General features: G+C 33.7%; 1 protein-coding gene across 1 annotated transcript in view; it reads right to left on the bottom strand.

The window, feature by feature from the left end:
- The window catches only part of CDH18 (cadherin 18), a gene marked incomplete at both ends in the record, with an annotated part of 287,053 nt that overhangs the window by 15,493 nt on the left and 246,592 nt on the right, over positions 1-24,968 (bottom strand). The window contains 2 exons of the mRNA XM_080933534.1: positions 5,074-5,191; positions 14,510-14,631. Of these exons, the coding sequence (XP_080789660.1) occupies positions 5,074-5,191; positions 14,510-14,631 (240 nt within the window). The remainder of the gene's footprint in view (positions 1-5,073; positions 5,192-14,509; positions 14,632-24,968) is intronic.

The raw sequence follows: 24,968 nt of genomic DNA, 5'->3' as shown, positions 1-24,968 counted from the left end.
CCCAAATACATGAGCCAGTGGAGGAAAATTTCACTCTCTAGATGCTAAGAAAGCATTTGACAAAATTCAACACTCCTTCATGGTAAAAGTCTTGGAAATAGCAGGAATCCAAGGCCCATACCTAAACATAGTAAAAGCAATATACAGCAAACCAGTAGCCAACAACAAAGTAAATGGTGAGAAACATGAAGCAATCCCACTGAAACCAGAGACTAGACAAGGCTGTCCTCCCTCTTCCTACCTGTTCAATACAATACTTAAAATAATCACCAGAGCAATAAGAAAACAAAAAGAGGTCAAAGAAATACATGTTGAAAAGGAAGAAGTCAAAAAATCACTATTTGCAGGTGATATGATAGTATACTTAAGTGACCCTAAAAATTCCAACCAGGGAACTTTTACAGCTGATAAACATTTTTCATTCAAACTATGAAACCTAGCATATAATGTTACATTCTGCTTAAAGACGCAGATCAGATTTCCAAGAATTCTTCTAGTATAGTTAGAGACCCTAGAATTTATCCAATACCTAAGGATATTCTTGGAAACTTCAATGAATGTTGGATATATCCAAAGAGACATTTTTATTTAACCATTCCATGTTTCAAGAAAATCTTTCAGAGATGGATAGACAGGAGTGTGAGGTTATGAACTATTGCAATTCTCTCCCAGTAGAGTCAGGTACCACTCCTCTCAAGAGAGCTCGTCATTTAGTATAGTCAGTGTGTTCATGTTTACCTTAGGTTACAGGATACCTATAGAGCACATTGTATGGTGCAGAGCAGAGAATTCGAGCAGGTTTATAATAGTGACATAAGAAACTGAGCCTTGGATGCAGAGAACTTCAGGTTTACATTAATGAATGTAGTACAAAAGACAAACTGCCATAAACTAAAGGTTCCAGAATGAATCCCAAGACTCACAGAATATTCCACACTGGCTACTCGAAATATTAGAACTTCAGTAATTGTGAAGAGGGTAGCGTGTTTTAGGTCTTGAGTTCAAATACCTCAGTTTTTTTTTTTTTTTAAAGCACTGAGAACAGTTTATTGCTCACCTCTGTGTGTGAATTAACATGACTCTGATGATGAGATAAATCCCTTTGGAATGTGTATTGTTTTTTCCAAGACAAAAGAAAAAAGTTAAATGCATATGAAAGTCTCTGAAGCTTCTTGCCCCGAATTTCTGAGAGTTCTGTAATACCATAATCGATGTTTATACAAATATATTTGTAGATATTCATTGATAATCATTTTTGTTCTGTTATTCTAATATGAAAGTTGAGATAACCACGAGTTGTGTTCCTAGGATATGATCATTTATTAATAACATAGTAATAAACTCTTATTTCCATTGATGTGTGTTTTATAGTATCCCAAGTTTCAGATGTTTTGGAGATCTGCATGTTGTTGCAAATTGGTGATAAGTTTCTGAGTCAATTACAATTATATTCTAAATATCAAATATTTTAGCATATTAGGAACATTCTATAGCCATCATTATGAAGACAGGTAATCATTGAACACGTTTTATTTTATTTTCCAAGCCAAGTTAATATTCAGTCTATTTAGTAAAATTACACCCAAATTTCCCTGGGTTTTTATATAAATCAACATAAAGAGATTCAGAAATGTATGTTTAAGCCAAACTGTAGTCCACTGATTACAAAAAGGAACCTTGAAAATGGAAAGCAAGTGTTTGTTTGGTGGGAGAGAAACCAGTGCAGCAAGAAAATTAGGAAGATTAAGATTTCACAGAAGAGGAAATCTGAACACTCGACAGATAGCAAGTAGTGATTTATTTGTTCTACCCCTAGTGACTTTTCTTAGGAGCCTCTAAGGAATCAAGATTACACTCTGGAGACAGAGAAACTATGAGAGCTCTTGTAAGTTTCCAAGGATGGTATTCAACCTGGAAATGAAAGATCTCAAATGGGTGTGACTGATTTTCTTCAAAGAGATTTTTTTCTAAAGTGAAAGGATCAATTGAAAATTACTTTTGGGCATCTAGCAGAGAGCTGAAGCCCTAAACTAAAATTCTTTTAAGATAAGAGAATAGCAAAGAACAGCTCACTGTGTCTGTCTAGGTGACAAACAGACAATGAATCCAGGACCACAGACATGGCACAAATAAGCTGTCAATAAAATTCTCCAGACTTTTAAGAAACAGAGAACAAAGGTACCAATAGAATCTCCTCAGTTTGCCTTTTGACTAGATTCAGATGAAGATCTTTAAATAGCTTGTGGAGGAAGCAGTGAATCTACTTTATGTAAAATAGTACCATGGAAGCATCTCTAAGTGCTGCATGGATGTTTCAATCCCTTCCCCTGTGAAGATTGGAGACTTAATCAGCAATATATTACTGCTGAAAGTTGGAGTCCTAATCAGAAGTTAATAGATCTGTTCAACTTCAATGGATTTAGGCCACACTCAAGAGCTACTATGATTAGATTAGGCTGATATCCACAATATAACTCTTAATATGGAGCTGTCCAAGAAATACATGAAAAAAATGAAATGATTCACGAGTGTCTTGATGGTCTATTATAAAAAATAGCCACCAACCAAAGGAGTGAGTATTTGGAACACATTTTCACTGACAGACCTCCTGCCTCACTACCAGATCATTAGCTCCATGCTGGTGTTTTCTTGCAGTATATTTCCAGCATATGTCAGTGTGAGTAATGAAAGCTAAGTAAGCCCAGAAATATTTTAACAATGAAATGAAGCATTCTTGACAATTTTAGTTCTTCGACTTCCTGATGAATTAGTAGGTTCCAAATTAATGAGGAAATAAAATGAGTTATAGCACATACAAATCAACAAAAAATAACTGTATTAAATCATGTTATTCAGAACGGAGTTCATAAAAAACAGGGATATTACTATGATACAGACAAAAGTAAACCCTTTTATCCAGTGCAAGGAACCGAGTTACTTTTTATTAACTAACCTAAAACCTGATAATTACTGTAGTATCTGTCTCAGATGATTTCACACACACACACACACACACACACACACACACACACACACATACACACACACACACACCACAGAGTCTTAAGTCATAAAATTTAGGTCAAGGACAAACCAGCTATTGCAGAAAAAAATTATCTTTATATTCTTATACCATGTTAACATGCCATTATCTATGAATGCTCAATGATCAAAGAAGGCTTCATTCAGTGCTTCTGAAAGAAGATAAAGTATATTTTACATATATTCCACTAAGCTGTGTAAATTTGGATTCTCCACAGAGCTCCCTGGTATCAAAGGGTGACTAAGGATGATGTAAAGAGACTAGATGCATGAAGACCCATGAAAGATTGTCTCCTGAGACAAATATCTTGGGCTGGAAGTAGGATTTATAGACTACAGTCCTGGTGTAACTGACAGAAAATAATATATTATCTCTCAGTCTTAAAGTTTTGCCCAGTTATGACAAATAAATGTGATTCCTTTTCCTTCTCACAGTCCATTTTTAAGAAAATTTTAAAGCACTCATTCATAAATATTACTAGGTTAATTGTTTTAAGTTGCAGATTTCTATATCTTCCTTTTAAGACATGAAATGGAAACAATAGTTCCCATAGCCTATGAAGATTAAACAACTTCAATTTATCTTTCATGGCTGTTTTTTATTATGATTTCCACTTTTCATAGAGGCTGACATCATAGGCTTCTTACCACTGCATTGTGTACAATCTGGTTCAGTTGTATCCTTAGGCATCTAAGAATCACTCAACGTTCTGTCTAAACCATTTAACCATTCTTATATTCTGCGGCCAATCTATCATCATTTAATGTTCCTTTCTAGCATGTGTAAGACTTGATTCTAGCTGCAGGACAAGAAGTGTCATATCTACACACATCCACCACTGTCTTTACTCTTACAACCATTTCAGTGAAGGTAGTGGAGAAGACGGAAAGAGCAGGAAATGGATACTTCAAAGAAAACCACACACCATAGAAACTGACATGGAGCGTTCCTGATTGATACCCATTGAACAGGTCAGCTGAATTTTTTATCTAAACTGAAAAACTCATTAGACTTATATGGCAAGCTCCATTATTAGTGCAGAAATTAAGAGAAAATATCACTGCTGTTCTTTGATAGCATCGTTATGCCATTTTTGTACACATATTTATTTTAATTAAATAAACAGGAGGTATAAACCCTTAACTGTGCTCTTCATCCTAGTTCTTCATTCTGCTCAGAGTTAACTATGTGTTTTATGTTTGTTCCAAGTATGCAGAGAAAGAATGACATGTTCCCTAGAAGACTGATGGATTATTGTCAGCCACCAGGACTCTGCCTAGTCATAAACTCTAGAACATAGCACATTCAAACAATCCACAAAAAAAAGAATGTAGGGAATGTTGGTGCTAATTAGAAAATTGTAACTACTAATTACATTAATAGTCCTCACAAAGAGCAAATAAGAGCCTTGTGGACAGGGAGGAATCAATGGACAAACCATGTAAATAAAGATTGATTTTCCACAGTTACTGACTTTGCTAGAATCCGTTTCTCCATGTAAGACAGAAGATTAAACAACAATAGTTTTAAAATCATCTTACAATTATGCATAGTTTCTATCCATCTTTTAGAAAGCTTGCAAAATAAGGGGAGGAAATGAAATTTGCACATCACTGCTTAATAGCTTTGCTAACGCAGAATGATTTCAAACGTAACATCTGGCTTTCTGACCCTCTCTCAGATATATTTTTTCAATTTTTCTAATTTAAATTTTTTTTTCCTTTTAGCAGTTTCAGGGGTGATCATAAACACTCTCGTCAGCTGTGATTTCTCTTAAAATTTGCCCATGAGCGCACTGCATGTGTATCTCTTGTTTAAAGAAACACTTCTGAGTGAAATCAATCACTGTTATTTGTACACGTGGCTCAATGCTAAATCCACGATATTCACAGAGTTTAACACAGTAACATCATGTTGAGTTTGAATGTCAGTTTGCAAGCTGTGAGGGTGTGTAGGAGACTGAAGCAAAACTTGCACTCCCTTGGTCCAAACAGGAAACACATAGGTCGAGAAGACACATTGATGTTTACCTTCATTGTCCTTAAGTGTGAAATTTGGGTTCATGGGCAGGCGTTCATCAAGAAAAAAATTAAACCTCGGTCCATTGGCAAAGTCATCTTTATCAGTGGCAGTGATGGTGTGGATAACCTAAAGAAAAGACACACACTAACAGTAAGTTTAATTTGTTTATTCCCTTGACTTTAATTATAGTGTCATTTTAGTCTTGGTAATTAACAGATTTTAAAGGTCTATTTTTTCAAGTCAAGTATTTAAAATTAAACCCATCAAAGAACCAATTAACCTTCTTTTCTGTCCAATTGATTTTAGGAAAAGACATTTAGTTTAATTTATAAATACCCATATTTTATTGCATCATGGTACAAACATCTATTTTCTCTGTGAATCATGATACCTTGGGGCTAATTTTTATTGTGACTCATAAGAGCTTGGGGATACTCAGTCATAAACTTTTCCTGAAAGATTTCTTTAAACAGGAAGTGTTTTGCATATGCATAATATTCCAGTGTGTAGTCAGGGCAGTGTCCAGGTTGAACAGTATTGCTGTACATGTTGCTCTCTGTACATTAATGTAGGGACAATAGTGTCTTCCTCTTTTAAGGTCCAAGAGAAGCAAGGAATGACAGCACAGAGACAAAATTCCATATGAAGAAAAAAAATTGAGTCGCATGAACTGTGAAATGCTATCTCTCTAACACTGATACAGGCCACCAAAAAACTCTCAGTGACTTGTTGATGCAATGTTCCCTGTGTGGGCTCAGACACAGGAAGGAGTCTCACTTGGCATTAATACATGTTCAGGTAATCAAAATACATAGAAAAAAATACAATTCTGGTGGCAAAGGAGAGAATACAAATTCTAATTACCCTGGACAACGCTTCCTTAAAAAGTAAATACCCAAACAAACAAGAACAAATGATCTCTTATTTAACATATTCCTGTTGAAATAATTCAGGTGGTTCACTTCTATTTTTAAACAAGGGAAAAAAACACTAAAATAGCTTCTACTGACAGTAGATTATTCGAAATGCAAAAATAGTATTTTTCAAATACATTTCACAAGAGATAAAAAATAAAATATGCAAGTAAGATCGTTTCTCCATGATCGAGATGTTTTACGAAAGTATTAACACATTTAAAGTATAACACGGTGAAAAATCAAATTCATCTCTATGTATTGATACCATTGGCTGGTAAATGAGAAAACATAGATATGGGAGGAATACAAAAACAAAACAAAAAGAACAGCATGCTTTTTTATGTTCTTAGATGGTGTATTGTAGCACTGAAGTTTCAGGTGTCTTCTGCACACACTTACACCTCAATACACATCTCTGCCATCAATCATCAACCTCGGTAATCTCAGTGGGAAACTATTCCTCAGTCACCATTCCGGATTTTTAGAGAAAGACATCTCTATCTTGCTATCCTAATTTATTTCCCTCTAAAGTATTTACATCGGGGCTGAAAGTTCATCCTGTTGTTTTTCCTTTCCATTCTAAATACACCTACTTCTCCAGATAGATATCTTCTTCCCTTTTGACTTTTGACACTTAGTAGACAAATGTGCTGATAGAGAATCAGAGCAATCTCACTGTTTTCCTCAAATGTGCAAAAAGCTTCAAATAGAGTTCAAAATGTAGTGCCAACTGAGTAATATAGTTGCATTCTCTGCACATCATTTCTTAATATAGTTAAATGAAAATCATGTCTAAATTTTCAAATTAGTTTCAGGATTAAATATACTCAAATGCTGTACCTCAAGTCACAGTGTCCAACACACACACACACACACACACACACACACACACACATACAGGGATGCACACCCCCAATGCACACATTTGTACACACAAAGACAAACTTGCATAAATATATTTCATGTTTTCAAAAATAAACTTATACTGAAGATATTCAGTTATTATAAATCTTTTATTTTTAATTCTACTCTCCCTGCAATATTTCATAATATTATGAGTTATATGCAAATTGCTTCTTAATACAGAATTTTTGAAGTATTGTTAAAGAACAATTCATCTAGACCAACTCAGAAGTTTATTGTAAGTTCATAGGGAGCATAATACTTTACCACTTATTTTAAAATAACATATAAAAAGTTTAGTTCTTTTTAAATCTTACAAACATGAGCTTCTTTGTGTTAATTCTGGGGACATTAATTGCATTGTTTTCTTTTGGTTTATTTGTTTTTATATTTTCTAACATATCCTTTCCAATTTCATGAAAGCAATTTCTGAGACCTCTTTAACTTTAAGAAACAATTTCTTGAAACATCCTCCAGTATCATCCACAGTACAAATGACAGCTGAATATTCCAACATGCTTGTAAGGGTCCATTGTATCTCATACTCAAACAATTACGATGGTAAAGTGCAAGCCTAAGTCAATTTTTATTAATTTACTTTTATCATCATGTTTTCCTTTGTATTTATCACTCTCAGTTTTATTGATTCTTCTTTTTGGTATTATTTAATCTCATCTATATTAAGATATATGAATAGTCCAGTTAGGTAACTTAGAAAATATAAACACAGCACATAACTAAACAAATGACAGTTCTCCACAATTAAATTTTTCAAGGCCATCTTATTGGCTGTTATGGATACTTTATCTTTCTGTGACTGTTTGTAAGGTGCAAGCTCTAACAACTTTAAATCGACTCTTGTTATTTTCTAGTTTCACACATATAAAGTCATAAAACCCAAAGACTGATAAGTGCATAATATGTTTGATGATTCAGGTTGCTGGGACAAACAAACAGGCACAAAGAGAGTCCAACTTTTGAAAGTGAAGTAGAATCAAGTTGATATTTGTTAATTGTAAGTCAATGCACAATGAAAAATTTGACAATATCAAAAAATAAATGTAACTGGTTTTAAAATTTTATTAAGCATAGTGTATTGGCATGAGAGTAGATTACAAGGAAAAATCAATGTAACTAGTTTATATTAATGTAAATTTTCTTTTTTTTAATTTTAAGCATTTTTGCATAAATGTATACAAATACATTTTTGGCTTTTTTTTTTTTTAAGGTTTGATATTCTACATTAAGGTCTTCTAGTTACAATGAGCAAAAAGTACATGTAAAACAGGATGTAACCAGGAATTATTCAACATTTTCTTGGTGTGTAAGGATTGAGCACAATGTTTTTGTTTTTGTTTTTGTTTTTTTTTTTTTTGTTTTTTTTTTTCTTGAACTTCACACAGTCTGTGAGTTGTTTCTGGGGCAGTCCGAGACTCTGGGGTTAGAATCCCACTATCAGTGACTGCATATTATGTCTGTTCTTTTGTGACTGGGTTATCTCACTCAGAATGATATTCTCTAGATGCAGCCATTTTCTTAAGAATTTGGTTAAGTCATTGTTTCTAATAGCTGAGTAGTACTCCATTGTGTAAATGTACCACAATTTTTGTATCCATTCATCTACTGAAGGACATCTGGGTTCTTTTGAGCTTCTGGCTATTATAAATAGAGCTGCTATGAACATTGTGGTGCATGCATCTTTGTTGTATATTGGAGTGTCTCTTGGGTATATGCCCAGAAGTAGAATAGCTGGATCTTCAGGTAGTACTATGTCCAATTTTCTGAGGATTCGCCAGACTGATTTCCAGAATTCTTGTATCAGTTTACAACTGCACCAACAGTGGAGAAGTGTTCCTATTTCTCCACAACCTCGCCAGCATCTGCAATCATCTGAGTTTTGGATCTTGGCCAATCTGACTGGTGTGAGGTGGAATCTCAGGGTTGTTTTGATTTGCATTTTCCTGATGGCTAAGGATGTTGAGCACTTCCTTAGATGTTTCTCAGCCATTTGATATTCCTCAATTGATGTTTTGTTTATCATGTAAATTTTCTAATTCAGCACCAAGGACAGGACTTTGACTCTGTCCTTGCTGTGATGCTTATCACAATCTCCTACTGAAATCTATGACAGAGCAACATGGTTGTCTGCAGTTTTAACATTTTGTCAAGTGCACTGTCTTCAGCACGCCCTTTAAAGCTAATGTCTTGGGAAACAATATATTGTTTAAAGCAATCAGTGATTTTGTTCTATTGTCAAATCCTACATGATCACATAAACTTGTTCTATAATAATATGAACTTTTGTGTGTCAAATTGATTGAATTATGATAGACTATAAATCTGTAATAAAACATGTTATATTTTTCATGCAAAGTTATGTAACTGATAAAATTTTATGGGATGTGGCAGTGCCTATATTAAACAATAAAATAATTATGTTTTGAGATATAGTCTTTTATATGAACTAGCTCATCCTGAATTTGTACCCTTTGATGGGAGATGCCCTAGGGCACCTAATTAATGCTGAGCTATAGATAGAACTCAGGGTTCCCTTAATGTTAGACAGGCACTCTACCAACAGACTTATATTCTTACCTAAGAAATGGCTCTTAATGTTATCTACCTCTAAGTTTATCTTTATGGATAGTAAAAAGGCCACAGCATATTTGATGTGAATAAAAGAAAACTCACATTTGGTCAAATATAAATTTATATGGATTCATTGTAGTTTGGGAATCGACTCTAAATTTCATGTGTACCTGACTCTCATGTTAATGTGGTTTAAACAATATATATTTCCGAACTATAAACCATATTAACTTGGAGTATCTCTGTGCTGCTACTTAGAACTGTGTTTATTTTGACCCAACTGCTGCTCTTATACTTGATTTGAACTCCAAAGTGTAACATTATCTACCACAGTGACATCCAGATATGTTTAGGTGCTCAAAACATCCATAGGACTATATTCAACCTTAGAAACAAGTGATAGATGTACGTGTTATTTTCTCAAGGGAAACATAAACAGACTACCTTCAATTTATTACACAATTCAAAGCTTAAATGTTATTGTATTTCAGTTCAGAGACAATTATTTTTTTTAATTCCATCAGAAATCTCATGAGCATGTATTCCAGAATACAAAGAAGGAACAGAATGATCTAGAAGATGTTTTCCTGTTAGGGGCCCACCATAGAGATCAAATTGGCCAGTGATGGTTTCTTTAAAAAGGTTGAAAATTATACTTAATTACTTAATCTTTTCCTCCAGAATGTTAAATTATCTTGAGTACCAGTGTTAAACACATTTTAAGCCTCAAAAAATTACTTAATTCCCAGAAAAAAATGATGCAACTGGAGACAATCACATCAAGTGAACAAAGTTTGTATCAAAAAGACAAATATTACATGTATTTTCTCATTTTGAGTTTTACATCATTAAAATCTCTTTAAAAGTTGTTTTATTGGTTGGAAATCTGGTTGTTGTTGTATCTCTCCTTCACACAGATCTTCATGTGTTCCGCGTTTTAGATAGATGTAAATAATTTAAGGCTATAAGTCAAATTGAAACTATCTTGGAGCATTAAGGTACTTATGGGTAACAAGGAGAAAAAGGAGATTAGAAGCACCGTGTGGAGCATTAACTACAGCTTACTTCATGCTGGTATGTTTTTGGCCTTATGAAAGCAAGTAAGTAAGATGAAATTCAAGACACAACATCATTACCAAAAGCTAACAAACTAGCAGTGGAATTACACGATGGATGTTGCAAAGGTATTGACAAAGGAAACTTCTATAGGCTTAATCAGGGAACAGAGGAGAAAGTCTGAATGAGAAATCCTGCCAAGATCAATGTCATAAGCAAAAATCACATGAGCTAAAGTGAAAACAACCTGGCATCATTTCTTCACACTCCAGACTGCATGTGATATTGACTATGAGAGAACACGTGTGTGCTGCACAAGTTAAAGAAAGCACACTGTATTTTTGAAATTTTAAATGATTTCTCAAACAAAAAGTCAGTTTCTAATATAATTAAAATATGTACGTGTACATTGTGGTTTAGAGTGGGAGCCTGTGACAGTTTTATCCCACCAGGTTCCAGGTTACCCACAGCTAAACAGTGAGAACCTGGTTCAAAAAAGCAAAACAGTATACATATTGAAAAATTTTATATGTTACCTATAATGTATATAATTTACAAGGTACATAATCTCTTAACTTACAAAAATATACATAAATATATAACATATTATATATACTAGTATAATGTAATACAGACATCTTTATGTAAAAGCATATATACATATACAAACATATATGTAAGTGTGTATGTATCTTGGATATATAGATATAGAAAACTATATTTAAATGCATAATTAATTATACATAATTACAGTTAGGTATATTTGGCCTAATAATATCTGATATGTTCAGGTATGAAGTGAATTAGGAAGCAATAAATGTTTTTTGTCTACTTCTTTTTCATATTGGAGTATATTACAAATGAACAAATTAAGTTTTATTGTGATACATATCTGAGTCTTAGAGAATGTAATATGTAAGGAGTAATTGATTATAATAAGGTTCCACTTTTCTCTGGAAATCTTTGGGTTTTTTTAAATGTTTTTTATTTTTCGCATTCAGTCTTTCTGTTTTAATTGTGGTCTATGGAGAGTTTTTCATTGACATTGTGTTTAGCAGATGTAGAATGCTCTTTTAAATTTGTATTTACACACAACATTTTGGCTTATGTTCTTATAAATATTGATTCCACTCACCTTTATTAAATTTCTTGGCACTACCTACTTGAGGGATTTGAGTATTATACATGTTTGTTTCCTATTTCTCTCTCTTTTTTTTAATCAGTATACCATTTTGATATCTCAATCTGTATTCAGAGAGGAGACTTGCTCTGTGTAGAATAATGAACATTAATATCCAATGCTGTCTACTGATGTTAATAAAGAGTGAGTGATGCTGTAATATTTTTCAATTCTTGGGCTGTCATTCTTTCTGAGAACAGTTCTGGGGATATGTCGTTTGTACAAGCAATCCATTTTGTTTAAAAATAAAGAGTAGTCACTGTTCCTGGGATACCTTAGAAAAATCAAAGAAAGCAAAGGAAAACATAAAAAAGAAACAAGAAAAACATCCTCTAATTTTTCAAAGTCTTCCATAAAAGGATTTTGTTTTAGTAATAGCATTCTATATAAATATAAGCTATTAGAAACTTTTCTTTTACTATTCTTGGTATTGTAATTTATTAATTTCTTTTATTTTTCTTATCATGATCTTCTCCTTCTATGGGCTGTTTGTTTGTTTGTGGAAAAGGCTTACGTTAATTTTATTCACTATTGCTCATAAATAAATTGCTCTTTTCTATGTCATGTAGATTAACCCATTCCCTCTGTAGCACCAAAACTGAATGCTTAATCTACTTTTTATTTTTTTTAATTTTTCTATAATACAAATTTGAATTTTTTCATTTACTGTTGAATAATTTATACATATTTCAAATGGCATATGTGCACTCTCATTCTAATTTAATATTCTTATTAATTTTAATATTATTTTATAAAAAATAAGAACATTTAGTAATACATACCAAATGGTATTTTTGGAACATATTTTTTTTTAGTTTCATAAGGTATTTTATTATGGCAATAATGAAATCTATTCTTTTCTAATATTTAATTTTTTTAGCTTAGCCAGTACTAAAATTTTGTAAATATTTTGTGAGTAGTTGAAAACATATACTAATATGACATAAGAGTGGTGTATTCCCCCATTACATAAAGCATGGCAGCACTAAGGCTTTATTTTCAATATCATTGTCAAATTTTTATGTGAGCAGAGTATCCATTGCTGAGATATATCCCATGACTACCATGTGATCTGTTTCTTTCTGTTTATAATTTTGAATATATTTCTTATCACATTAAAAACAGTGTGTATCTGAATGTAACACTAAGTTCTCCTTTGTGTACAAGTTTGATAGTGATAATGAAAAATGACTCTGTAGGTCAAGTATTGTGATATTTATACATATGCTGACTACCTCATATTATTAGAGTAGTAAGGTTACTGGTTTTTGTTTTTTCATTTTACTTTAAACAAGTTTGGTTTTTATTTATACTAACAACTTGCATTGTCTGAGATTTTTTTTTTTTTTTTTTTTTTTTGGATTCATTACTGAGAACGATGTTATGAAATATACCATTTATGGCTGTTTTCACCATGTTGTTGATTTGAAAGTCGCCTCTTAATTTTTAGTTCTACATTTTCTGATGAAGTATCAGCTCACAGTATTGTTCTTCCTTTGACTGTGTTATGTTTACACCATTACATTCTTCTTTAATAAATGAGGGGTTATTTTTAGTTTTGCAAATTTACACGTGGATATTTATTTCTTGCTTTTTTTTTTTTTTTTTTTTTGCATTTCCCATAGAAGTGAGAAGTTAGATAATGTTGCAAGCAAACATGTTCTACAATTGATAAGGACCTGCCCCAGAACATTTGTATCATCGTAAGTGTATTACACAATGCTGCCATATGTAAATATTGGTTCCCACACCACTACCTCAGTTCTTTAAACTCCAGCAAACATTGGTAGGTTCTCTGGTTCTGTATCCCTGTGAGTCTAAAACTTGTCTGCCTTAGACTAAACCGAATTATCCTCCCTTTGGTATTAAAAATGCATACACAGTGATTCAGTTCAGGAAGTGCTACTGATCTTCCCGTATATCCACATGAAAGAACACATTTCATTTCTTTATGTAATGATGGTGTAAATACCAGTGTGATGCTAATGTGAAATTGAGGCTGCATGCAGTTCTCTGAGAAGCAATCCATTCACAGGACTTGTCTGGGAACAAGAATGCTACCATACTGGCAGTCTGTGGTCTCTGAGAAGACCCTAGTGAACGACTGCAACCAAGGTAATCCCTTCACTTTAGTTTGGTTGTGAGTTACATCTACTTTGTCATAGTGCATGTGACATGATTCTCATTCAGGTTCATTTGTTCTCAATGGGTTCAATTGAGTTGGAGACTTGTATTTCTTCTAATGGAGTTCATGCTTTATTCAGCTTCTCTTTCTGCCTTTTCTTTATTCTCCCTATCACATATTTCATAGAGGCTCCTCACAGTATACACACACAAACACACACACACACACACACACACACACATACACCAAAGCATTCTCACACCTTTTATAACCAATATTCCATCCTAAGTGTCACTTTTTTAGAGTCCAGAAAGTGATATTATCCTGGACTTTCCTCCCAGATATGGTCTCTAAGTTTCCTGGGACCATGAGTGGACACTGCTTCTCACTGAGTGTACGACTGTACTTAGACCATTCAATACCATCTTATTGATATGGTGAATGGATAATGCCTAAATAAGCTCATTTTCCTGAATTACGTTGTGATTCAGGGAAAATTCATTTTCCAGGATGCCCAAAAAGGTATCTATTTTGTACTTAAAACCTTATAAAATTATTGCCACTGAGCATAAAAACGACACTGGGGGATTTGGGGGATAATAGCTAACAACACTAGAAGTAAAGCTCCTTATTTTTCTTCCATTCAGATGATAGGAAGAAAGGAATTAACTTACCTGACCAGGCTTAGAATTCTCACAGACAACAATATCATATTCCCTGGCAAGTTCAGGTGGATTGTCATTGACATCCAGAACTCTAATACCCACGGAGACATGGCTCAGCAAATCGGGATTGTCTGCAAAACACACAGGGATGTATTTAGTATTTCAATAGTTACTTTAGAGACTCGGCTTACAATAAATCTCCTTAATGCTGTGGCTTGTCTCTAGCTCTGAATGAAATAGCAGGACAGTTGGCAAAAGACAACTCTATGAACGTTGTCCCGGTTAGAATTCATTAGCTTACAGAAAAATGAACATCAGGGCTTGAAATGAAAACCAAAATAATTTTTATATCAAGGAAATTATGTTATTCAGGAAATAGAATGGGAGAAAGCTATCAGCTCCATTCAGTTTTATAAAATATGTTTTAAACTTAGTCTTCACTTTTTTCTAAAGGCTCACCAACCCTATAACATGGAATAAAAAAAAAAAAAAACATATTTATTTCCCTTTATTTTTCTTTTCATTTCAAAGTAAAGTTTCAGAAATCTTTGTAGAAAAATACAACTTCATTGTCTTTAGCTGTCTAGTTCTTGATCTATGTGTATTTCTATTTACTGGTTTTACTATGTCTTTATGAGTAGATCAAAAAAAATTTACATTAAGAGTTTACTTGTTAGAGTATAAAAATTTTTGGAAATCTGTTGATACACACCATGCAATGGCAAAAAAAAAAAGCAAAGCAAAACAAAACGAACAAAAAAACCACCAATATTTTACAAATTAAGTGTTTGAATGTTTATGAAGAATATGTTTGTAATCCTGAAAATTCTAAAGGCAAATCTAAATGTTCAATGTCCAACCTTTTTCCATTATCACATGATAAATCATTTACAAGGTCTAAACTCATGAAAAGCAATGCCATATTATAAGTAACCAAATACATTTGTATTGAGTGTTCAGTAGTTTAATAATGCTTTGTTGGGTTTCATATATTGGTCTCCATGGCCACGGGCAACTCTCAAGCTAAGGATGAGACACATTTCTAAGGAAATAGACAATATGTAATATATATAATTATGTATATATATATATATATATATATATATATATATATATATAGTCACACACATATATAATACAAATGCATAGGCACACACAAAGACACACTCACATATAAGAGCTGTGTAAATAGCAATAAAGACTGGATATAGGGAGAGACAGAGAGAAATGAAGGGGTAAGGGACAGTGCTTTACTTCAGTTTCTATTGCTGTGATAAAGGGCATGAACAGAAACAACTCTTGAAGGAGTGACATTATTTGACTAGCACTTCCATGCTACCATCCAACATCATTGGAAGACAAGGAAAGAACTAAATATGGGAACTAAATCAGAGGTGTGAAACAGTGCTGCCCCTAGCTTGCCCCTGTTGCTTGTTCAGTCTGCTTTTCATATACAGCCCAGGCACACATTCCCAGTGCTGACACAGAAACTGTTGGCTAAGACTTTACAAATCTGTCAAGGAATGTTCCTACAGATTTGCCTCCATACAAATTTAATGAGAGCATTTTGTTTTTGTTATTGTTGTTATTGTTGTTGTTATGAATTCTTTTTCCAGATAGCTGGAGATTCTTTCATGTTGGCAAATCAGTAACCAGAGCAGTGATCAATATTCTCAAATAAGTAGAAGTTTTATCAACATAGAGAACTAAAGAACACACATAAATACTCAACATAGAAACAGAAAACAAAAAAAAAAAAATGCATTTTTGCATTCTAGTGACATTCTAGTGAAAAACCAAATGGAGAAATATTCAACATAAAATATTCTTAATGCTGAAAATTAACAAAACCAATTAACCAGAGATAAAGGAATCTAAAAGTAAGTCTAATAAAGCACTTGGCAGCTCTATATTCAGAATGTTTGATTGAACTTTATTGAAGAAGAAGTAACATAATTAATGTTACTATTATGTCTGTGCTTAAGGACAGAAAAAATAGCATGAGCAAAACTTTCCATTTTGATGAGTGGATTCACTATAATTAAATATGAGTCTCTGAAAGCTGCTCATAAAAACTGATGTTTGATTCTAAAATTCAGAAACACAAAGGTTCTTCAGACTTGTAGAAAAAAAAATACCATAAAAGAGACTTGATGTATGACTTTTTGAAGCATTTGTGTCATTTTAAAACTAGGTAATATGACAGTGTACAGGACACAGCCAAGGAGCAACAGAAAACAGAGCGGAAACTAACTGAGGACCCTGACAATTTCTGTGGGACACCCCATGGAGGAAGAAATGCTCATCAAGAAAAACTTTTATTCTACTTGGCATCCACATAACAATGAGCAAAAGGTGTTAATGCTGATATGCATTACAATGATAAATTATTTAATGCTGACCAGTTTTACACTCTACCTTAAAACATCTTTTGAGAGACATAACTGAGGAGCTTCAAAGTTCATATACATTTTGAAAAGAATATTTACATGAATAGAAGATTACATTAAAATTTTCAAAACTAGGAATATATATGAGTAATGAATGTACCAATCACATGCTTGAAGTCTGGTGATTGTATGAGCATATCAATTCCTCCATGTGACAAGACCTGTTTTTCAAAATCCCACCATAGGAGAGGTGGGTCCACTACAGAGAGGAACAAAATACCAGCACAGTACAAAAAATGGATTTAAAATTTTGGAGAAAAGACCATCCAGAGACTGCCTCACCTGGGGATCCATCACATATGCAGCCACTAAACCCTCTCACTATTGCAGATATCAAGTAGAGTTTATTGACAGGAGCCTGATATGGATGCCTCATCGGAGTCTCTGCCAGAGCCATACTGATACATATGAGGATGCGCATAGCTAACCATCTGACTGAACACAGGGACCCCAATGAAAGAGCTAGAGAAAGGACTTAAGGAGCTGAAAGGGTCTGCAACCCCATGTGAATAGCAAAATGATCAACTAACCAAACCCACAACAGCTCCCAGGGACTAAAACACCAACCACTGAGTTTTCGTGGAGAGATCCTTGGTGCCAAGTGCAAATGCAGCAGAGGATGGCGTTCTCTGGCATCAAAGGAAAGAGAGGTCTTTGGTCCATGAAAGGCTTGTTTTCCAAATGTATGGAATGCCAAGGTGCTGAGGGGAAAGAGGGTGGTTGGGAGAGGGACCATCTTCATGGGGGTAATTGGAGGGGTAGAAGGGATGTGATTGGTGGAAAGGGGATAACAATTGAAATGTAAATACAGAGAATATTTAATAAAAAAAAGAAAACCTCAAAAAATTAAAATAACAAAAAATTCAATATCATGGAATGGATGGAGGTTTGTCATAATACATTAACATTCTATGCAGACTGCATTGACATATCATTCTACTCTTGCCAAAGCTTATGCAAGAATACAGTTGACCCACAAATAGTTTTTGGTTCTGTATTTTTGTTAAAAACATCTAGAGATTTTTGTGGATATAGGCAGAGTACATTTCTTCTCTACAGATATTACCCAGACAACTAAGGACAGTTTCAGAAGAAAAGTAGGATTCAAGCAGCAAATGAATGAAGGCAATGAGTACAGTGTGTTTATATCACAGGAAATAAAAATGATTAGCAACATGTCTGTTTTATGAGAACCAATGTAGAGGGGGATCATTTTCTCAGAAATATCAGATGTATGTATCTGCATACAACGAAAAAATGTACTATAGGAAAGCTAAAATAATACAAAGTAATAGCAATATAGATATAGATATAGATGATATAGATATAGATATAGATGATATAGATATAGATATAGATATAGATGATATAGATATAGATATAGATGATATAGATATAGATATAGATGATATAGATATAGATATAGATATAGATATAGATGATATAGATATAGATATAGATATAGATAGATATAGATGATATAGATATAAATATAGATAGAGAGAGAGAGAGATGAGATAGAGGTAGAGGTAGAGGTAGAGGTAGAGGTAGAGGTATGGACAATGCTCTTAGCATAAATACTGCTGTTTGCTTAGAAATAATTTAAAGGTACATTGTTGTGAGAATATATGTTTCTGTGGATGGGTGTGGATGTGGGCATGTTAACAGACATGTGTTTCTCATGTGCAACAAGGATTGTGTAAGAGAAAACTTAATGGATTTGGTTCTCTCCTTCTGCCATGTAGAACTAAAAATGAAGTTCAATCAGCAGGATTGACAGCAGGCACCTTTATTGGTTGAGCCTTCAGTCTGGCCCTGTCTAAATTAATTCTTAAATAAAGATATCCATTTAAAATCTATTCATCATCATTCTATGTAATGTCTTTTTCTGAAGACTTTGAGATCACACTAAATTTATTAGTACAATATGAAACCTGTTGAATGAAGTGGAGCTAATAATGGCCAGTTCATTCATGTAATCACAAGAACTATTATTTTATCCTCTCTACATAGTGTAAGATAATCTGATATGTGTATATTATTCTAATTATATTATATAACTAAAGAGAAAATGAAAATATATTTGATTATATTATTTAAAGGCTGGTTTAAATTTGTGAGTATTTCCTCTCTCTCTCTCTTTCTTTCCCCCCTCCTCTCTCTCTTTCTCTCTCTCTCTCTCTCTCTCTCTCTCTCTCTCTCTCTGTGTGTGTGTGTGTGTATTTAGTTGAGGTATAGTCAAGCTGTTGTCACATAGTCAGTCTGCACTAGTGCCTGCCATTGTTTGTTTTTGAGACAAGAGTTTCAAGTACTTCAGACTGGCCTCTGACATGTAGTAGAAGATTACTGTGAATTTCTTTCTTTCTTTTTTAATTGAACAACTTTATTTTAAAGAACAAAGATAAATGTACAGATTTTAAAAACATTTTGCATAAAAGTATATGAATAAACTTTTGTCAGTACTTGATTTTTTTAAAGGTTTGATAGTGTACATTAAAATCTTACTAGTTACACTGAGCATAAAGTACATGTGAAACAGGATGTAACCTGGAAATACTCAAAGTTTTCTTGGTGTGTAAAATATAAGCATAATGATTTTTCATTTTTTAAAATTTTTATTTATTTATTTATTTATTGGCCTTTGTTTTTCTTGAACTTCATATGGTTACTGAGTTGTTTCTGGGTGTTCAGAGTTTTCTGGGGTTAGTATCCAATTATCAGTGACTGCATATTATGTCTGTTCTTTTGTGACTGGGTTATCTCACTCAGAATGATATTCTCTAGATGCAGCCATTTTCTTAAGAATTTTGTTAAGTCATTGTTTCTGATAACTGAGTAGTACTCCATTGTGTAAATGTACCACAGTTTTTGTATCTATTTATCCTCTGAAGGACATCTGGGTTCTTTCGATCTTCTGGCTATTATAAATAGAGCTGCTATGAACACTGTGGTGCAAGCGTCTTTGTTGTATATTGGAGTGTCTCTGGGGTATATGCCCAGAAGTGGAATAGCTGGATCTTCAGGTAGTACTATGTCCAATTTTCTGAGAAATTGCCAGACTGATTTCCAGAGTGGTTGTACCAGTTTACAACCCCACCAACAGTGGAGAAGTGCTCCTCTTTCTCTGCAACCTCACAAGCATCTGCTGTCATCTGAGTTTTGGATCTTGGCCAATCTGACTGGTGTGAGGTGGAATCTCAGGGTTGTTTTGATTTGCATTTCCCTGATGGCTGAGGATGTCTAGCACTTCCTTAGATGCTTCTTAGCCATTTGATATTCCTCGATTGAGAATTTTTTATTTATCTCTGTACCCCATTTTTAATAGGATTGTTTTGTTCTCTGGTGTCTAGCTTCTTGAGTTCATTTTATACCTTGGATATTAGGCCTCTAATTGATGTGGGGTTGGTAAAGATCTTTTTCCAATCTGTTTGCTGGCATTTTGTTTTCTTGACAGTGTCCTTAGCCTTACAGAAACTTTGCAATCTCATTAAGTCCCATTTGTCGATATTTGACCTTAGAGCATGAGCCATTGGTGTTCTGTTTAGGAAATTTTCTCCTGTGTCTTTGTGTTCTAAGGTTTTCCCCACTTTCTCTTCTAATATTTTCAGTGTACTTGGTGTAATGTGGAGACCTTTGATCTACTTGAACTTGAGCTTTGTACAAGGAGATAAGAAAGGGTCTATTTTCATTTTTCTGCATGCTGAGTGCCAGTTGAACCAACACCATTTGTTGAATAGGCTGTCCTTTTTCCATTGAATGTTTACTTCTCCTTTGTCAAAAATCAAGTGACCATATATCTGAGGGTTCATTTCTGGATCTTCTATTCTATTCCACTGATTCACATGCCTATCTCAGTACCAGTACCATGCAGTTTTCAGTACAATTTCCTTGTTATATAGCTTGTGGTTTTATCTCTGCTACCACCTGCTGATTGTTAATGTTGCAGGCACCACCTGCTGATTGTTAATGTTGCAGGCCAATGCAAACACAATGTGTTTTGCTGTCTTTGAGTCAAATGTAGAAATCTGAACATGCTAGGAAGAAGTTTCTCCTTGATCTATTTTCTCAACCTACAGCTGCAGACTGTTTAATCTTCTTACAACAGAGGTAGCCTGGAGCATAAGGTGTAATCTTACTGCTCTGTCAGGCCTTGTGGCTTTGGTGGTACTCCTTTCTTATTCTCCTAAATATTGGAATAATCATAATGGCCATCAGCATTTGTCTGGCCTGAATGATTCCATTGTAGATATTGTAGTCAGTGATGGCTGGTGGTAGAATATTTTTTGAAATACTACCATAATCTTTTAAAGTAGTTTCCACATAGTCAGTGCTTATTAACCAATTCACTTTTTTCGTATTTTGGAAATCGAACTCTGTTCTCAGGCCTTTTGGCAAGCTTTTCACCTGCTGAGACAGTCCTGTATTTCTACTAGACTTGTTCCATTAATGAAACTAACTTTATATTTAGGAAAGACAATTTTATATATATATATATGTATATATATTTCCTCCTTTTTGCTCACTTTAATTATATCTGATCTGCTTTTTATATAAAGATATAAAATATTATCTTAAATAATGCATGACCACAGATAATTAATATGATTTTCTTATATTTGAAAATTCCTCAAGCTTTGTTTCATAACCGACAAATACAATGGTTTATAATAAATTATTGAAGCAACTTTATATGATTAAAAATTAAACTAACTTCTCATGTATTAAGTATTGCTATCAAAAAGGAATGACAATATTTCACAAACTAAAACTCGTGTTTAAAAATGTAAAAAGGGGACCATAGAACTAAACCATCTAAAATTCACCTCATGAATTTTCCAGTTTTTTTTCCTCAGTGAGGATAATTTTTGTTTGTTTATTTCATCATCATTCTTAAAATTCTTAGCTGAAATTTATTACTTATAAGGAACCCTTTATCTTGAAGGCATGGATTTGTCCAATTACACACAAATCCCACAATTCCCAGTAGGTCCTCAGTGATATTGCTTGACAGTAACCCCAGTCAGAGGCTTCACATTTAAACTGAGCCTTTGATCTTAGAGAAATGAGAGCTGTCTTTGTTCTCTAAATCATAAGTCTAGAGTCAAAACAATGCACTCTTACTTAAAATTAGAAACTATAACACTTTGCAATGATTATAAAATGAACTAGAAACTATCCTTTAACCATGCAAACGTGATTTGATCTGTCAACCCACTTAGATCAAGAAAAACTAGATGAAATGTGCCTCTTGATATTTTTAATATTTCTAAATTCTGCCGTTTATTTCCTGCAATAGGATTCTTGCTCATAATAACTGTGAACAGTTTTTTAGCTTTCATCTTTGTAGAATATATGAATTCATTACATGGTCGGTTCCTATACTGTCGGTTTAATCTGCATTTATAATTATAGTTTTGTGTAACCTAAAACTTCACCCACAATGGATATATTTATTCCTAAGAAACCCAGATAACAGGAGGAATAAAAACTTTTCCATATTCTCGTTTTTATGATGAAACAATAGAACTATAATAGCATCTTCTTATGACATCATCAATACAGAATATTGCAAATAAGAAAATGCATTATGTATTTGTTATATAACCTCTCCAAATTGCAAGACCTTGTAATGACCAGAAGCAAAACTTATATGTGTGTGTGTGTGTGTATATAAAATCAACTTAATATAGTAAGTAAAGATAAGAACCATATGTGATTTAATAAAAGAAACCTTTACAGTTGTCAATTTATACTTTACAATTTCTGGTAACCTAGACCCACACAGATATTAAAAATATTTACCATGAACTTTAATTTTCTTCAATTATAAATGACATAGGATTGATTTTAAGCCACTTTGGAATGGAATATAACAGGTATTTCAGAGTATTTTTTCTTTATTAAATGAGTTAATTTAAGAAAATTGAATAACTTTGAATATAAATTGGTATTTGGCTAAATTTCTTATACATATGGAATTATTGAGACTTAAGTGAATGATACTTAGTTGATAATACAAATATAGAATGTTTCCAATAATAATTATTTGGCTTTCTTTAGAAAACTGGGATAAATGACAGGAAATGTGTTCCACAACACACATGGAGTATATTTAAAGCTTCTTATATCTACCAGGTACCTAATACTAATCCATAAAATGCTTAAAGTAACTCCAACACTACATTGTTGGTTAAAGTGTCCTGCTTAACCAACATCCTGCTTAAAGGATGGGATGATTCCAGCCTTGGAACAGAGCCACAAGAGTGAATGTGGCATTATGCATGGGGCATAAGGCTTATTAGAGTAGTAAAGTATAAGTTCATCTTCTTCCTTTGAGTAATGGCCTCTATGCCAAGGTTAATGATTCCATGATAACAGAGATGAAATGAGTCTGAGAGGCAAGGGTGTCTCAGCAAAATGGTAGAATGTTGTGAACTTCAGAACAGTCTTTAAGACTATATGAAAGAATTCTGAGAACAATGATTAATATATATGTATATAAATATATATAATTTTTTGACTATGCAAAATTAAAGATGTAATATAAATTTTATGAGTAGCTTCTAGTATTTAGAAAAAACAGAAGCAACTACACTATGAGCCAACATGTCAAAAGTTACAAAGAAAGGCAGATTCTTGAGTTCAAGATCAGCCTGGGACAGAGTGAATTTAAGTCCAGGCATGATCAGAATAGTTATTGCAGAAAAAGATCCCACCCAGCTAAGTTTACAGAGGCAGGTAAATCTCTGAAATATTTTGTAATGTTAAGAAAAAAAAAAAAAAGAAAGTGTACTTGCTATCCTTTTCCTAAGGGTCTAAGGTCATGGAATGCTGATTTGTGAGTTGAAAAGAAAAACTACTCTTCTTCTTCTTCTTCTTCTTCTTCTTCTTCTTCTTCTTCTTCTTCTTCTTCTTCTTCTTCTTCTTCTTCTTCTTCTTCTTCTTCTTCTTCTTCTTTCTCCCTCTCCTCCTCCTTCTCCTCCTCCTTTTTCTTCTTTCTCCCCCCTCCTCCTCCTTCTTCTTCTTCTTTCTCCCTCTCCTCCTCCTCCTCCTGCTCCTTCTCCTCCTCCTCCTCCTCCTCCTCCTTCTTCTTCTTTCTCCCCCCCTCCTCCTCCTGCTCCTCCTTCTCCTCCTCCTACTCCTACTCCTCCTCTTCCTCCTGCTCCTCCTTCTCCTCCTCCTCCTCCTCCTCCCCCTCCTCTCCTCCTCCTCCTCCTCCTCCTCCTCCTCCTCCTCCTCCTCCTTCTTCTTCTTCTTCTTCTTCTTCCCCTTCCCCTTCTTCCTTCTTCTTCTCGTGTGACTTTAACTAAGCATGTAAAAGTTCTGTAGGAAACGAAGTTCAATTCTCTTAAGGAAGTAATCATAGAAGACATGAGAAAATAGAAATATCTCCTATGCTCATGAATCAACAGGATTAACATAGTAAAAATGGCCATCTTATCAAAACCGATCTACAGACTCAGTGCAATCCCCAATGAAATTACAACTCAATTCTTCACAAAGATAGAAAGATAAATTCTCAAATCCATCTGGAATAACAAAAAAAAAACCAGAGTATCAAAACCTATTTCCAACAATAAAAGAACTTCTGGGGGAATTACCATTTCTGACCTCAAGCTGTACTACACCACAAGCATAGGTCTTTAAGAAAATTTTCTAAAAGGATGTCTGATATTGGCTAGAATATCCACAGAGACTGAATGGTGTTCTTTCAGATTTTTTTTTTTTCATACAGCTACCGAAAGAGTACTGCTTGCTGAGCAAACACAGCTCTTTTTTAGTTTTGCTTTTTCTAGAAAACCCAAGAATTTCTCATTCAGTAAACTTATGAAATATCTAGAGAGCTTTTAGATTTTTTTTTTTTCTAACAAGAGAGAGCTGCTTCTAGCAGAAATCTTGAACAGACTAAAGATCCAAGAGATATCTACAGAGAACTGTCTACGGAGACATTTTAGCAGAGTACAGGCCATCATCTTGAAAGTATGATTGATTGGACTTTGAGTTCTTTGTTACACCAC

This window comes from Micromys minutus, assembly GCF_963924665.1.
Source record: "Micromys minutus genome assembly, chromosome: 20".
Lineage (NCBI taxonomy): Eukaryota > Metazoa > Chordata > Mammalia > Rodentia > Muridae > Micromys > Micromys minutus.
This window is presented reverse-complemented; position numbering and strand designations above follow the sequence as displayed.